Here is an 18281-nt window from a genome sequence, read left to right as displayed (position 1 = left end):
TCAATATTATTTATTATAGATAGGAATAGCCTATGGAAAGTTATAAACATATTTTAATTATTTAATGATATTTTTACGTTGGCTAAGTTGCCCTTCAGAACGATCTTAGTCAATTTTGGCTTGGTTGCATAGCAATCAAGTACTTGAATCGTTCTGATTGGTTCATAAGGCCGGTTACAGAGCTCGACCGATCGTCAGTGCGTATGTACCATCCTGACCGTACGCATCCATTAATCAGTTTTACACATTCAGAGCTCGACCGACCGTCGGTGCGTATGCACATATATCAGTTTTTCTGACTCACAAAATGGACGCCTTTACAGATTGTTATTGCAGCTTATTATCTTCGTAAAGGAAAGATTAAAGACGTAGATATCAAGTTCACCCGATGGTCGCCCAAAGAGCATTTCAAAGGGAATTTAGTACCATAGGAGATGACCTTGAGGTTGTGAATGAAAGTCATACATAATTTCGCTCCTGGGTTTTGGAAGATTTTGTGTTATAAATAGTCACAGATAAGTACAAATTTTGTATTAATTTCATTATTAATTGTTTCTTGATCACGTTTTATCATTTTGTTTTAGATTTTAATTCTTAATTCTATTTTATAAGCCAAACATCGTTTAGAGGTTATTTTGAGGTTAGGTTTTCGAGATTTAAAAATAAACATAGATAGTTTACTTGACTAAAATTATAACCAAATTAAAATCCTATCATTTATAAATTAATTATTATTATTGCAAGTAATATAATTTCTTAGATAGGAAGATGAGCTCAAGTAGAACACCGAAGGCTATTAATAGAAATGTACACATAGCGGGAGTACTTACGCGTTCCCAAAACCAAAATTCAAAAACGCCAAAACCAAAAACCCCAGTTCCTCAAACTACTTTAGCCGAAAAAGTTGCTCAATTACAAAGTAGCCACACTAATTTAAAAAACCAATTAGAAGTAACTCTAAAAACGTCTGAGGAAGAAAGGTTAGGGATGGTAGAAGAAATTAAATCTTTGGAACTGATTATAAAATTACAAGATGAAGACCATAAAAAAGAAATACTAAATCTAAAAAATCAATGTAGTCTAATGTCGGAGGAAATAAAGAAACTAAAATCTAAATTTGATAATACTAAATGTATGATAGAACCTCCGTCCAAATGCAAAAAAATAGAATCTAACCTAAATGATGGGAAATGCTCTGAAAATGGTCGAAATAAAACGTACAGTGAGGTTTTGAAGACAGCAACCAAAAATATAGCTGAGGGAAATAAAGATAGGAAAGGGAGAGTTCTGCTACTGACGTCCAGTCATGGACGTGATTGCAGTGATCTCCTTGATAAAAGATTGAAAAATAAATTTGATGTCCAATGTTTTTTCAAGCCAAGTGCATCAATTAATGCAGTTGTAGAGTCAGCTAGGGAACAAACTAAAGACTTTGATGAAAATGACTATCTAATTGTACTGGGTGGCTCAAATAATATAAATGAACCTAACTTGAATCATCTTCCTCAAGTAACAGAAAAAATCAAGGAAATTGTGCCACTCAGCAAAAAAACAAACTTAATAATAAGTACTATTCCTAATAGGTTTGATAGGCCAGAATTAAATGAAGCAATCAATTTGACAAACAAATCAATCCATAATACAATCAACAGCCTAAAAAATAAGAATTCTAAACAACTGGGGATTTGTTTTCTAAATGAAAGGCTGAAAAGACATAACTTCACTAATCATGGGTTGCATCTAAATCGATCTGGCAAAGTAATCTTTTGTAATAGATTGGCAGAGCTGATTGAAAGCCGTTTGCAATCCTCTGGTTTAAAAACAGTCAAAAAAACAAATAACGATTTTTTAGTAAATTGGCTCAAAACAGGGAAAGGGAAATAGCTACAAATGCTAGAGATAGAGTAGCACAAGATGGTAAGGTTTTTAGTATTTATCATCAAAATATTCAGTATCTCCGCAACAAAATTGACAGATTAGAAGTATTTCTTAAACAGGAGGATCCTGACATTGTTATTTTCACAGAGCATGGCTTAAAAATAAAGGAAATAAATCAAGTTAGGATTCCAGGCTATTCACTGAGATCAGAATTTTGTAGAATAGCTCATAGAAGTGGTGGTGTATGTATATTCACTAGCAATGCTAAACATACCCAAACTTATGAACTGGATTTTGTTAAGAGATTTTCTGTTGAGATGGATTTAGAGGTGACGGGACTAAGGTTAAAAATTGATGATCGATTTGAGGTAGCAGTGTTAGGTATCTATAGGTCACCAAATGGAGACTGGCAAAAATTTTGTGAGCTGCTCCATACACTTTTGGAAATTACAACCGCTCGTTTCACAAATGTTATAGTAGTAGGAGATTTCAATACCGATTTTGCCAGGCAGGATAAAATGACAGAGGATATTAGAGATATTATTAATATGAATAATTTAGAAATTAAGGTCCACGAATATACAAGAGTAACTCGAACTTCACAGACAATTATTGATAATATCCTCACAAATATAGAAGGTTGTAATGTCAGGTTAGGTAGCTCAGATCTATCAGATCATAACTATCAAATTTTAGATGTTAAGTTGCAGGGCCAGAATCCAAGCAGAAAAAAAACTTTTGTGAAAGAAATTCAGCAATATGAGCTAGGAAATATAAATTGTTTGAAGCAGGAACTGCTTCAAGAAAATTGGAGTAGTGTTTATAACAGTTGTAACCTAAATTACAAATATAAGCAATTCATTGATACTCTAAGATTTCACATTAGTGTATGCTGTCCAATAAAAAAAGTCAAAGTAAAAAGTAAATTAAACAAAGTAGATGAATGGATAACTGAAGATATTCTTACTCAAAGAAATATTGTTAGGGAAGCTTATGAGGAATTTAAATTAGTGAGGGATGTTCCGAGTGAAGTCAAATACAAATGTCTAAAGAAAAACTATGCAAAAGAAGTGAGGAAAGCTAAGTGTAAGAAAACAGCTGAAATATTAACAACTAGTACCAATTTTAACTCTGCTGTTTGGGAGGTAATTAATAGAAATAGGAGAGCAGCTCAAAAAGATACAGTTACTAATGTCCCTAGGATAATCGATGAACATGGAAATTATATGGATGATAGTATAGACATTTGTAACTTTTTCAATAAGTATTATCAACAGGTTGCATATAATCTCCAAAAGTCACTGAACACTAATACTTATAATACAACTACATTAAATGCTGAGCCAATTGAAAAGGTATTCTGTTAACTGCTTACCATGGACTTATACTATCTCATATTAGGTATGCTATTTTAGTATGGGGTAATTCATCTCAACAAAATATGGACAGGGTGTTTAAGATTCAAAAGAAGGCACTCAGATGTATAGAGAAAGTGAATAGGTTAGACTCTTGTAGGCCTTTATTTAAAAAGCTTGGTCTATTAACTGTGCCATCTTTGTATGTATATGAAGTTGTAATGCATGTGAAAACGAGTGGTGTGATCCAGAATTCAGATGTTCATGAGTATAATACGCGAACAGAGCAGATTATCATATAATGGGTCACAATAGTAGGTTATTTGAACAAAAACCAGATTATATTGGTAGGAAATTTTATAACAAGCTACCTCAAATCTTGAAAAGTAATGATGATTTGAAGATTTTCAAAAAACAAATTAAAAAATATTTAGTTGATAGAGCTTTTTATAGTGTACAAGAATTCCTTTCAAACCTAAACTAGGTTGAACTACTTAGTGTTAGAATTATTATGTAATAACATGACTTGTCTTATACTCCATGACTGGAGTCTTTAGGACGTAATCTTAAAAAAAAAAAAAAAAAAAAAAATTATATACATCATTGCTTGGGGTGAAGATACATTTTTCAACTACCTCAGAATGTCCATCAGAAATTTTGATGAGTTATTTCGAGCTTGTATCACCATTGGGAATACTTGCAGCCAGTTTAAGCTACGGATCAAATAAATGTGGATAATATTAATAATAGTGTATATGATTTTTTCAATAAAAACTTTAGAAATGTATAGAAAAACTCTGAATTCAAATATGACACTATTAATTGAATTCACTCATTATGCTATTCAATTAATATCAGTGATTGTCGGGCAATGGTGTCAGCACATTGGTTATGTTGCGATCGGGCTACTGATCAGTACAGCTCTGAAAGCTTCTAATTGTTTCAATAGCGTCAGTTGACCGATGGAACGGATGCACACGAGCTCGACCGATAGTCTTCGTACGCTGTATAAAACGCATGTTCCTGACTGTGCATGCGTGCCGTCAGTCCTGCTCTGTACGGATACATGGAATATCTATGGAAAAGACAAGCGCGACTGACGTACGCACTGACGGTCGGTCGAGCTCTGTAACCGGCCTAAGCAATAACACAAGCAAACTAGCAACTAGAGCGTTATTGTAACTACGGTTCTCATGGTCTGAACTGGCTAACTCCTTTTTAGAGGAATTAAGATTCCATCAGATCAGGTAACAGTGATTAGAAGGAAACTGTCTTGCAAATAAAAATAAACTCTTACTTCAATATATTCATACATTTTCCCTCTAGTTATAAAAGCTTTTCAATGTAGGTTTGTTTTTTAATGATACCAAAATATCATTTTGACCAAACTAAGTTTGTCAGTAAATACTCTTAGCCGACCATTTACTTTGGGAAAGAAACGAACGTTTCTGATTCCTAAAATGTTTTAAACTTTATGCAAAGAACATCACTACAAAGAATTATGAAGATAAACATTGGTATCTTTCTTATTAATCAAGTATTGAGTGCTCCGAAGATCAATACGAAATAGTTATTTGTGCAACTAGTGCGCAAAGTAACAGTTTGCTGCACCGAAAGAAACGGTTACGCCCGAGCCGTAGGCGAGGGCGGAATGGTTTGTTGAGTGCAGCAGAGGAACTTTGCGCACGTATTTCACATTAAATTTTTCCTACTGTTACCATTGAATATGAAAAGTGGGTAATTATGGGTAAAATTGCCTGAAATCCATCAAATGTTTTTCTGTGTAATTTTATTATTAATAAAAACCTTAATTTATTGTCAAATAGAATAATGTATGTGTGTTTGAATGGCGAGGCGGCAGCTGTGTGGTGTGTGCTGTCGCTGTCCTTGGTTATAATATATAATTAATAACGTCCTCGTTGTTCTTCGTTATTATTATAACGTGCACCACAGTCACTCTTACCAACTTCATTTTGATTTTGCTGCACTGTTGCTCCATATAACCTACTAGTATTTTGCGTTGCCATGTTGCAAATCTGGAGTGCAGAAAAGATTTTTTCGCCCCACTTGGATGTAATGAGCTGGTTTACGTGCGTCATATGGAGGCCGAAAGTGATTGTTTTCTGGCCAGGCCGGTAAAATTTTTACGGCCCTAGGGCTGTAAAATAACCTGAAGTCAGCTGATTCTGATTTGATGTGAACGTGTTTACAAAATAGTTTATGAAACGGAATAAGTTTATGCTTCTAGATTGAATAAGTATTTTGCAATAAGATACTATTATTTTATTTGGATGAATTGAATACAAATGAGATATTATAAACTATTCAATTCAATTTTCAGAGTATAATAGAATCTAACCTCAAACCTCCTAGTACTGCGTTTATCACGGAACATAGTGGATAAACGGAATCATTTTATGCTTCTAGAATTCAATAAAGTATTCTGCAATAATATACTATCATTCTATTTGGATGAATAAAATACAGATAAGATATATATTATTATAAACTATTCAAATAATTCGATTTTCAGAGTAGGATAGAACTTCTAACCTAAACTTCCATTGACATTCAGATTGGCCAAATTTCAAGTGTGCTAAAACAGCTGATCAAAAACTTTTCATTATTTGTGTTTATCATTCATAATTAAAACATTTAATAATATCATCTTATTGTCATTTGGAAGAATAAAAAGTTTAAACTCAACCTCTTACATAATTGAACATAATCTTTTAGGTTATTTAGACAAATCAGAATAAAAAATAAAAATACTTGGACAATTTCCTGATATTCAGATTACCTCAGATTTGCTAGAGCAAATCCACATAGACCTTCCACTTTTGCTTTCGGAAGTGCTTATAATAGACAATAAATTATTTTCATATATATATATTGTTTATTTTTCTGTGTGGCGAAAAATAACGTTCTCACCATGGGCAAAAATGTTTTTCCGGCTCTCAATCTTTTCTAGTCCTCGGCCTACGGCCTCGGACTTGAAAACCGATTTCGAGCCAGAAAAGTCTCATTTTCGGCCCTAGGTGCGAAATATACTATTCCCGCACTAGAGCGGAAAAGTGATTCTTTGCGTTCTGTAATCAGTGCAGCAATGACCACTTTTCAAGGTAACTGTAGGAAAATTGTATAACAATGAAACGTATCCACTAACGTACCTTGCTCGCAAAAACCTCTCAACTATTATATGACATTATGCACTGTATGAGTTCAAACTAAATCAGATCAGATACCGTAGCGGTTTAAACTCAGATTGTATATCACATAATAAATTTATACTTCAGCTTTTCAGTTAAACGTGGATGAGCTCCCAAGACCCAGCGCATACGATGTAACCGTTCTGCAAATAAAGTTGCAAACAAGTAGCGTCTGAAACCAATTTACAACTTAAACAAAACTTCAGTCCGCACACGGGCAAAACACAGATTGCAAACCAGTTGCATCTACTTTCTCTATTTGATCATGTGCAACTAAAGTCTGCAACGCAACTGCAACCGCGAGCCCAAGATTGTAGGCAACTGGTTTCAGACTGATCAAATACTAGTTGCGTTGTTTTTGCCTGTCCACAATACATTGCCAAGGTTGCAAAACAGTTGCTCACGCGCAACTAGTGTGCAACAGTTATTTTAAAACAGTCGAACAATGTGCGCTGGGCCGTATACGCGTTTGGAGCTACACATTAAAGTAATCTCATAAAAAAGCCTAGAAGTTTTTAATTTCATTTCAGAGAATTGAATGAAATGAATTTAATTCCACTCTCATGTAAATTTAAGAATTTCATTTCATGTTTTGAGAGTAGACTTTTCTTGCCGCATATCGAGAAACGCACCGGTCAATTATAGTGGAAGAAATCAAGTTTGACGAAAAGTTGCCATGAATGTGTGCAAAAATACTCTCAATATATACTGACAAGCCTACTGTATAATATTGAGCATGTGTGTAACGGAATCACTGGTTCACGATTTCGGAGAGTAATTGTTTTCTATTTTCCCTTTCACGCCACAGACATGCATCCTCGTGATGCGCCGATACTATACAAGCCATGCCATGGCCAATCTATAGTGTTGTTCATCTATGGTATGGAGAAAAGATAGCATATAAATGTTCTATATCTATTATAGTTCGCCATGTCCATGCGTATGTAGCGAAGTCTTGTATTTCTGTTTGAGAACGCTCAGTCACAAAAGATAAGATTCCTTATTTTAATGAACCTTAATTATCTTGACAAAGAGCCTGAGACGGCTCAATTGTCTTCAAAGCACAAATGATGTACATTTTATAAGAGAATGAAAACAATTTTGAACAATCTCCTCCATAATAACTTCATTATTGTAGCATTATAATGTGATATAAATTTAATGTTTTACTGTAGTAAAACTGTTTTTAGTATTAAATAAGAGATCTATTGTTTGTTTTTATTATCTCAGAGTATATACATTTCTAGTACTGGAATGGCGAAACCAATTTTATAATAAATCGAATATTGTTTTTAAATGTTTATTGATTTGATTCATAGAGGAACATAATTTAAAATATAGCATTGAGTCAAAAGAGATTCAAAGCAATTGATTTTATTTAAATTCTCAAATTTTTAATGTATTAACACCAATTTTGAATCCCATGATTCAGATTTCATTTATTACAAGGTAATATTGCATTGATTTCAAAAAGTTAAGGCAGTAAAACAGATTTTGTCAATTCCAAGTTTTATAGAGAGTAAACCATATTGATAAGTGAAATTATTCAATATTGTATCCGAATTTTTCAAATAAAGTGGATAATTTTGTTATTGTATGTATCTGATGACCTACCACTTTTTTCTTACCAAATTAAGAATAGTTTTGACACGTTATACTGATGTAGTTATATAAAGTTCAAAGTGATTGACTAGAAGGTCGTAATGGAAATTGAAGATTATATTTTACGATATAATTATATTATGCAGATGTGTTGTATCTTTTAAAAAATATATTTTCATAAATAGGCTATAACCTAATTATTATGGAATTGATCCACAAATAATGTCATTGTTTTTGATGAATAAGGAAAACATTCAATATCAGGTCTTCGACATGGCAGCTATTGCTGTTATGTAGACTACCGTATCTATTATAATGATAATATTGTGGTAGACATTCATTGTGGACCCGAAATTCTTACTACCACACATCCCTGAGTAATACTAAATTAAAATTATTCTTGAGAATATTCAGTCAAGTTAGGCTTGGTTACCAAACAGCCTGCTTCTAGAATAGTTGTGATTGGTTCCTGCTATTTTAAGGCAAAGCATGCTTAGATAAAACCGTATTGTTCTTCATAATTAACTATGCTATAAAAGTGTGATGACTAGTTAATATAAAAAGAAAAATTATTCGATTTGAAATAAAAATATTATTTATTTATCAGCTAAACATTAATCTCAAGTACTTTAGTCATGATTACCTTATGATCAAAATTGTGACTTAGTTTATTGTTCAAATGTTAATTAACAAGGTTTTCAATAACTTGGTTTAATTTTTCACTGAAAGCTTCAAATGAGAAGTTTTTCTTGAACCTCTCTCTACCAGCTTTTCCCAAGCTGTCTTGAAGGGACTTTTCTTCCAAAATTTTAGCGAGTGATGTGGCAAAATCATCCGGGAGTGGCTCGCAGAGAAATCCATTCTCACCATTCGATATAGTTTCAACTGGACCTCCAGAATTAACAGCAACGACAGGTTTCAAAGCGTACATCGCCTCCAAGGGCACTATTCCAAAATGCTCGTTGGATGGTGTGTAAATTAATACGTTACATCTATTTAGTAAGGCCAATTTTTCTGTATCTGACGGTGATCGCAAAAAGTGTACCTTTTCAGTCAAATTTAACTCTCTAGCGTATTCTTTGAGTTCCATAAAATGCTCAATGTTCTCAGACACCCTAGTATCGTAACCTCCTGCAACTATCAAACACGTTTTATTATAAGACGATTCAGACATGTAGTTTTTCAATTATTAAAAGACGATATGGCTAGCATCAAATTTTTCTTACGTTCGTAACGGTTGATAGAGAGAATAACATTGAAATCATCTCTTATTGGTGTAGTCAACAGGTTGTTGATATCGTAAGAAACGTCTTGATCAAAACTTTGTGTATTAATCGATGGATAGAGAATGTCTGGTTGTTGATTCAAAGATTTAAATGTCTGTTTGAACACACCTCTAGTAAAATTACTGTTTACTAGTATTTTATCTGCACAGCCAGTGGTGAATTCCTCAACCCAATTGATAGGTAACCGATACAATGTTTTCAGAAAACTTCCTGGTGTACTGAGAAGTTGATCAGGAAAATGACAGTAGAATAAAACATTTCTAAACTTGAGGTGGAGAATTGGAATGCATGCTGAAATCTGATCACAGAATACCACGTCAGGTTCTGAATCACTGAATAACACCAAGTAGAAAGCAGCATAGATGATGCGAATGTAAGCACACAGTGCGTACAACCTTCCAAACACGGAGCGAGGCAACCAATCGCCAACCACCGTCACTGGTAGAGTTCCATCTTTTGTTTCTTTGAAACAATGTGAGGAGTCATGATGAGTTGTCAGGAATTGAACTTTGTGTCCTTTGTTATGCAGAGCTAATGCCGCATCTACCACAAGTCTTTCAGCACCACCGATACCAAGATCAGGATGAAGGAATGTCACTTTTAAGTTCTTCATTTTTGCAATCAATCATTCAAGTGCCTACTTTATATTATTCAATAAGAATGTTGAGATAGCAAGAGAATGAATGACACTAGAACTGATAACGAAACTATAATAAAACAAAAACTGGGAATAGAAGCACTTTTGTTTACGTATCAAATTTTGGAGGTTATCTGCTCTCTGAAATCCGAATTAGGGACGTTCCGATACTTTCGATACTTACTGGTATCGATACTTTGCTTTCGATACCGGTGGTATCGGTATCGAATGATTCGATACTTTACTGGTATCGATACGCAAGTTGGAGTATCGAAACGGTATCGAATGGCGAAATGGGTAAAAAAGTAGTTCACTTCGATTAATTACATAATCATAAATAAATTGTTATATCAAATTTTAGAAGATTATAAGGATTAATATAGATGAAAATTATAGTACTGAATTATAGCCCAGTGTAGCAGTTACCAGACATTATGACATCACTATTAACAAACAGTACATAACTGACTCAAGCTCAGGGAATATTGGTTCAAAAATTATCAATTTGATCTACTATTAAGACCACATTTATAATTCTTGAACAAATATTCCTACAATTTGAAATCAAATTGATAATTTTTGAACCAATATTGACCGAGCTTGAGTCATTTACACATCTTTAGGGACGTTCCAGTTCCGATACCACCATTCTTTCAATACTTGGTATCGAAAGGAGGGTATCGTTATTAGTAAGTATAGAAGAAACGTATTGATACCCTTATTGACCAAGCTGGAGTCATTTTCCATCTTGCCAGAGGGTCTTCTTTGTTTCGACAGACTATTGAGACTATACTTGATAGATTGCAGTTTTGCAGTTAGTAGATAAGTATTTTAGTTGGTAATTCCGATACTTAATGCTCAATCGATGCTTGTGGTATCGGTATCGATACTTTTCTTTCGATACTCGTGGTATCGATACTTTTCTTTCGATACTTTACTAATATCGATACTCTCCTTTCGATACCGATTCGATACCAAGTATCGAAAGAATGGCGGTATCGGAACGTCCCTAATCCGAATGTCAGCTGTATGCAGCGTATCGACAGTCGAAATCTGCTATATATCGATAGCATCAGCAGTGAAATATCGATACTTAAAATCCGGTTATATCGATGTTTACTTTCAGTCTTCAGTCTATCCTCTATTGAAACTGATTAATTTTATCGATATTTGAAACTCAATACAGTAACTTTTCTATTTTTACTTTCCTTGCCCTATTACCATGGGTAAGGAAAGTATTGCTTTCCGAAAAAAATTGAGGTACCCAAATTTCTATACGTTTCAAGGTCCCCTGAGTCCAGAAAAGTGGTTTTTGGTATTGGTCTGTATGTGTGTGTGTGTGTGTGTATGTATGTATGTGTGAGTGTATGTGCGTCTGTGTACATGATATCTCATCTCCCAATTAACGGAATGACTTGAAATTTGAAACTTAAGGTCCTTACACTATAAGGATCGGACACGGGTTTTCTCGATTTTCTCGAAAATGGCTCCAGGAGCTCCACCCCATCTATGCAAAGTTTGATTTTAGATTTCCAATTATCAGGTCTCAGATATAATTTAAACGAAAAAATTCAAGTGGAAAAGATTGAGCACGAAAATCTCTACAATTAATGTTAAGTAACATTTCCACCTAAAATTGAAAATAAGCTTGAAATTCGAGAAAATGTGATTATTCAATCGCAAACTGTTGATTCTATTAAATCATTCATCACTATGAAGAGATAGCAGACCTCGTGTGTCTCCAGCGTTATTGTCCTGTCACCAGCTGGCACAGATCTTTGAATAAGTAGACTTGTGATGCACGTGAACTCTAGCGTCAGGTGATCAATTTTCATAACAACAAAGAAAGTTGTGTGAGTGCGCTACACCAGATTTTTATTACTTTACCTTTAGCTTACTTGATTTTTAATCACTATCATTTTAAGACTAAATACGGTAACTATATTATACAGTATTGAAAAAAATGTGTATTCAATTTGTATAGTCTGTGAGAATAGTAAAGATAGTATAGACCCAGGTACCAATTTTTGAAATTTAAATATTTGCCTAAAAAATGAAACTCATGATTTTTCTCTTTGTTAAAGTTTTACCAAACTTGTGGATTAAAATAAAATTTGCAAAAGTTCTATGAGATTTTCATCCACTAAGTTATACGGGTAATCTATAACTCAATACCATTTCTACAGTTTACAATCTATGAAAGAATCAATTGTACGGTATTTAGCCATCTCTATAATATTAACAATCCATGATTTTGGATTATCATTTCCAGCAAAGTATATAAAACATCTAGAGTCAAATTGTTTTGAGAATAGATCCTGTTGCTGTGTCCAACTGTCGATGTATGGATGAGTAAATTACCTTTCCCAAACAAATTGAACTAATAAATAAGGAATAAATTGTACATGAGAATTTGTTGAAATCATATTACCGTATTCAACTACGATATTTGAAAAATGCATTTTTTCAAATTAATATTGATCTTTAAATATATTTTAAACTTATTACCTTACACTTTTACAGAATTTTATTAGTTTTTGTATTATTTTTAGTAGTATACCACGGATGAATAGGTAGTCTAATGTAGAAAAATGTTTCTTTCCTCTATTGTAGGTAGTTATAGTATTAGGTACCTTATTGATGGTAACAAGTGACAAGTTTTTCAATCAAAATGGAGCGGTATGACACCATGTTCACTACAAAACATAAAATAATCAGTACATAATTTATCATATTAAGATTTTTTTTGTATCGATAGTGAAGTATAAGTCAACATTAAAATTTGAGAATCAAATTCTGTACTGAACTCCAAAACAATAGCTGTAACTTTTCAAGTTCGAATCTACTTAAAAATCTAAAAGAATGCATAGAAAAACTGTAGAAAAGAAGCACTCTACTCTAGCACCAAAATTACCTTAACAAAACCTATAAATCTGAAGTCTAAAACTAGTTATTTCGACTTTCAAATTAGTATTTCCTGAAAACCCTTTGGTAGAATTTTGAAGCTCTCTCTCTCTCTTCAGTCTACACAACGTCTCTAAACTCTAGCTGAACCTATGTAATTTTTACATGCTTAGTCCAACATCACAGGTTTGGATTGCACTGTAGAAATCAAACGATCCTTATCAATATCAGGCAAACTAATCAATTTATTTTTTTTAAATGATTCAATTAAACTAACTGAAATTAATTTTAAAAACTGCTAGAATAAAATTGTCTGAATGATCTTACTTGGAATATTTAGAAACAATCCAATTGCTATCAGTTTCTAATGAGCATTTGAAAATTCCAAAACTTTTCCGGGATTCCGGGGGTAGGCGGCCGGACCCCTTTTTCCTGGGGGGAAAATATTAAGATTATTAGTAATATTAAATTACCTTAACAAAACCTATAAATCTAAAGTCTAAAACTAGTTATTTCGACTTTCAAATTAGTATTTCCTGAAAACCCCCCACAAGTGTTTGATAAGTTGGCGCCAGTGTTAACTTGATCATTTTTTATTGCACAACAAGCATCTGTTAAAACTCAATTTGCATCATCTTTGATCTTTGAACTTAGCGCGTTGCCAGTATAGCCAACGTTTGGCAGATTTAGTCTGCATTGTTTTCAATATTTGTATCTTTGTAATAATTTCAATTTGTTGTCTAGTATTATTTGATTAATTTCAAATTTGTCCTTTTTCACTTGCTTTTGAATAATATTTGTGTTTTGTATCTTTATTCTTGCATTTCTCACTTGCGGAAACCGTTGTAGGTAGGTTTTGCTCCACTCGGTTTGTGTGGCGCTGGTGTGCTGCTTCTTTGTTTTCAACTCGATTCCGGAATGTGGGAATTGGCCAGCTCTTGTTTCAATTTTCGAATTTGAATTTATTCCAGCTGAATATTCAGTACTTTCATGTTTCATTGGCATATTTGCGATAAATATTGGCCTAATTCAATCAAACAACTTGTATGTCTTCACAGATTGTGTTTGAATCTCAAACTTCTGTTTGGATTTGGGAAACTCAATCAATCTCTCTCTACATCTCTCGAATCAATCTGCTACCGAAAGTTCTACAATTTACCTACGATCGAATCTACCGATAAAGGTCTGCAGTCTCTATTGACAGTCGAAATTGCATCCACTTTGGGGTTCCATATACCTCCCACTCACTTGGTCGACTGTGCAATTTAGCATTCCACTTTGGGGTTACATATACCCTCCCACTCTCTGGCCGGTATGGTGATGATGATTTCCATTGCCGGAGCATTTCTTACAAATGCCTACAACCTTCGACAGCTTCAACATCCTCAAGATATTCAGGTTGAGTAATTGTATATTCATCATAAATTTGTAATATCATCCATTCTATTCATTCATGTCTATTTCATTCAGTCCATTCATCTGATTGTTCATTCTATATAGTTCATCTTACTAGAGCTGTGCCTACAAAGGCAATCAAAGATTGTCATTTCAGGACATTGAATAATATTCAAAATTTTGAATACAAAATCATTTTATTTTTGAATTTGTTTTTTCACAATTTAAAAGTCTTTACAATTGGCATCACATTCAACTTATGTATTTTGAAACTTACATCACAATTAATTCAACAATAAAAATAACATTATTCACTATTTGATTTTGCAATTATTTGCATTACCTATTGTTTTGGTAGGACGAGTTGTATTCAGGACTCAGCCTACCTGGTCCTCTATTAATTTTGCTACCAGAAAAGTTATTTTGATAGATATTAGGAGCATATTTATCATTATAAGTTTGGCCGTCTCCGGTCCGGATACTTCATATGACATATGCTTAGAAAATACATTTATTCTTATTCATTATTTTACATCAATTGTGTAATGATTATTGTCTTATACTTTTATTCATAGTGTTTATTTCTGTATGTTCAAGGGTAATATTTGTATGGAGTTGCTCATACTGATACATTCAACCAAGCACTTATGTCATTGTTCCCAACAATTGGATACAACACCAGTAGCCATCCAGTGTAAGAGGAGGTCGAACATTTTCAATTGAGGTATCGTTTCAATTTTCAATATGCCTCCTAAAGGCAAACGACAGCCTTCTCACTGTGAGAAGTGGCATCATTAAAAATCTATCTTGGCTTTATACTGAATATTTCAATTTTAAAATCAATGATGAAAATGATTTTCAAAAACTACTAGCAGTCAAAACTAAATTGCTCAACGTTGAGCAGCGTTATGAAGAGATAAGCCTGGAATTTGATTCAGATGACATTGATGACAATGAACATCAAATTGTCACAGAAAAATTTTTAATGTTAATTGCTAATGTAAATACAATTTTGAAAAATTATGATTCACAGCAGCAAGTTGCTACATTTCAAGCACCGGCAATGGAACATCCATCGGTCACCAAACTCCTCTCCAGTTCCCAAATCACGGGGTCTGTAGATCATAATAGTTTAATCAACACAAATCAATCGCCATCTGCTTCAGTGACTGCTAATAATGTCAATTCTCTGCCTTTGCAACCACTATGCCTATTTATCAAGGTCTACAATTACCAATGGTACCGTAACCAGAATTTTCAGGTTCCTTTGATTCATGGCTTGAATTCCGTGATACCTTTTCCAATATGGTTATTGAAAACCAAACTTTGGCTCCAGCTACAAAGCTGTATTATTTGCGCAAAGCTCTCAGTGGTGAAGCCCTTGCCATGCATTTAGAATATTCCTCCAGGAATGGAAACTTTGAGCTTGCATGGAATCTGCTTACACAGAGGTACAATAACCCCAGATTAATTGCAAGTACCCACATTCAAGGTATTGAATCACCCCCAGCACTCAAGAAAAATGTTCCAAATCTCTTAGAGCTTTCATTGATCACTGTAACTGTCACATTAATGCTTTAGAAGCGCTCAAATTGGATGTTCAAATTAAAGATTCACTTTACATGCAAAAAATCACTTCTCAACTTGACTCTAATATCTTGCGCGAATGGGAAAAACGCATTGAATAAATGAAATCCCTACTATGGATAAACTGTGGGGAATTTCTTGAAAATCAATGTAAGGTAATGGATGCTATTCATCTCATAGCCCCTCAAATCCACCAACTAATCAAAAGTTTTTACTCAAGCTACTTCAAATGCACCCAATGTTAGGCAAAATACTCATCCTTTTGCTCAAAATAATACTCTGAATAATTTTCAGCCATCAGTATCCTGTCATTTTGCAATGATCGATCTCATGGGATTTTCAAATGTGTCAATTTTCAAAGATTCCCATCAATCAACGTAGATGCAATCAAAAGGAAAGGGTTGTGTTTCAATTGCCTAATCCTTACACTGACAATCACAACTGCTCTTCAAAGAGATGCCAAAAATGTGATAAGCGACACATCACATGTTTACATGATTCATTACTAGAATTAGGAGGTAAGAATGTTGTTCTAATGTGATTCAGTCTCAGAATGAGTGCACCGTTTCTAGTGCCCATTCCTCTTCAGCATCAATTCAGTTAGTTCACAACTGATAATTCAGAAACAACAGTTGTTTCACATGCTGCTTCATCCTCATTTCTAATAATAAGTCATCAGTTCAAGTATTACCTACCGCAGAGGTTCTGGTTGTTAGTTCAAATGGTGAATTAAGGCCATGTTATACGGACAGAAAAAACGCAACAGATTTTTCGCACGTAGACGCCAAGCCTACCGAGCAATGGACGTCACGTGCAAGTTATACGAACGTTTATCTGTCGCGTCGGACCCTGTAAACCCGGCGTCAGCGTCGACAACGCGACCGGACGGTAAAATGGCAGAAAAAACGCGATAGAAATGACGCGAGTACTGTTATACGGGCAGCTTTTACGCGGCAGATCCGTACTTCCCCCCCACCATACTCCTCCGGGCGTACACTTCTCCCTATTGGCTTCCTCGGAGCCTGCCGCGGCGTGTTTGCTGCTCGTATAACAGCTCCCTGGCGTCGACGACGCGGCGTTATTGCTGCTCGTATAACAGCACTGAATTGTTAGTTCAGCGTCGGCGTTTTATCTGTCGCGTTTTTTCTGTCCGTATAACAAGGGCCTAATTGCATGTAATGCTTTAATGGACACAGGAAGTGATTGTTCACTCATCACTCAAGAGTTGGCTGATAGATTAGCTCTTCCTTCTCGTCATGTAACTAATCTAATTAATGGAGTGTCCAGTATGCAAGCCAAATCTACAGTTGTTCACTCAGTATTAATAAAATCATCTGATCATACTTGGTCAACGCAACAAGAATGGATTGTTGTTGAGAAATTTGCCTCATGTATTCCTCGTGTCACAATTGATCTTAACTATTACAAGATTCCAAGCAATATTCGACTTGCAGATCCAAATTTTCATAAATCTAAGAAAATTGATATCCTATTGGGTATTGACGTTTATGCCGCAATCATGACTGGCAATCAAATTATTGTGTCACCTGATGTTCCAATCCTACAAAATACAAAACTTGGCTGGATTGTTCTTGGCTCTTGTCAATTACCTAAATCAGTGTCACTCAAAAAATCATCTAATCAATTTGTTACCAATTTTGTCTCCACAGCTGAAGTCTCAATCAGTTGGAAACCTTCTGGAAGCTGGAAGAAGTCTCTTCAGTTATTCCTGTCTCTCCTGAGTGTGCTAGGGTTGAAGCACACTACAAAGAAAATACCATCAGGCATGAAGATGGTCGTTTCCAAGTGTCCTTACCTCGCAAGGATTCATTTGCCACCCTGGTCATTCAAGGACTCAAGCTATGAACGTTTCCATTCATTGGAAAAAATATTTCTTAAAGAACCTGAGCTCAAACCTCAATATGTTGAATTTATGCAGGAATATGAAGATTTAGGTCACATGCACCCTGTACCGCCACCAGCCCTGAGGAACAGGTCTATTATATTCCACATCACGCTGTCTTCAAGCCCGACTCCACTACAACCAAAACAAGAGTTGTGTTTGATGCTAGCACCAAAACATCAACCGGAATTTCTCTCAATGATGTTATCTTTAGCATCTATATTGTCCTCACAGTGATATTTCGCACAATGATATAAGCTCATGAGATTATGTTCTATGAGAATCACCCGTTAGTTGCACTTCATTTCAGTATTTCCTAGTGGAGAGGCGCGCGAGGACACGAACAAGGATCGCTTAAAGCGGTCGTCACACCAACATCTGCTAGCGGTAGTGAGCTCGCTCCCGCGGAGGTAGTTTTTCTGGAAGCAGTTCACACCAAAAAACGTCCGCCAGCGGTAGTTTGGTTTTGTTCTTATTTTGATGAGGCTGGTTCTCTAGAAATGGGGGAAGGCCGGCAACCAGAGT

At 34.6% G+C, this 18281-nt stretch overlaps 2 protein-coding genes across 2 annotated transcripts in view; one reads left to right on the top strand and one right to left on the bottom strand.

The window, feature by feature from the left end:
• Positions 1–7728: 7728 nt before the first annotated feature.
• LOC120352311 (alpha-1,3/1,6-mannosyltransferase ALG2-like) lies at positions 7729–10013 on the bottom strand. The gene is given in 2 exon segments (XM_039432324.1): positions 7729–9232; positions 9235–10013. Coding segments are annotated over 2 exon segments (1215 nt in total). The 5' UTR covers positions 9944–10013; the 3' UTR covers positions 7729–8726.
• Positions 10014–16590: 6577 nt separating this feature from the next.
• Positions 16591–18281, top strand: part of LOC120352173 (activating signal cointegrator 1 complex subunit 3-like) — a 16449-nt gene continuing 14758 nt past the window's right edge. The window contains exon 1 of the mRNA XM_039431874.1: positions 16591–16704. Coding sequence (XP_039287808.1) covers positions 16591–16704 — 114 coding nt within the window. The remainder of the gene's footprint in view (positions 16705–18281) is intronic.

The sequence above is a fragment of the Nilaparvata lugens genome, chromosome 7 (genome assembly GCF_014356525.2).
Source record: "Nilaparvata lugens isolate BPH chromosome 7, ASM1435652v1, whole genome shotgun sequence".
In the NCBI taxonomy this organism is placed as follows: domain Eukaryota; kingdom Metazoa; phylum Arthropoda; class Insecta; order Hemiptera; family Delphacidae; genus Nilaparvata; species Nilaparvata lugens.
The sequence above is the reverse complement of the archived record's forward strand: the minus strand, read 5'-3'. Positions and strand labels throughout refer to the sequence as shown.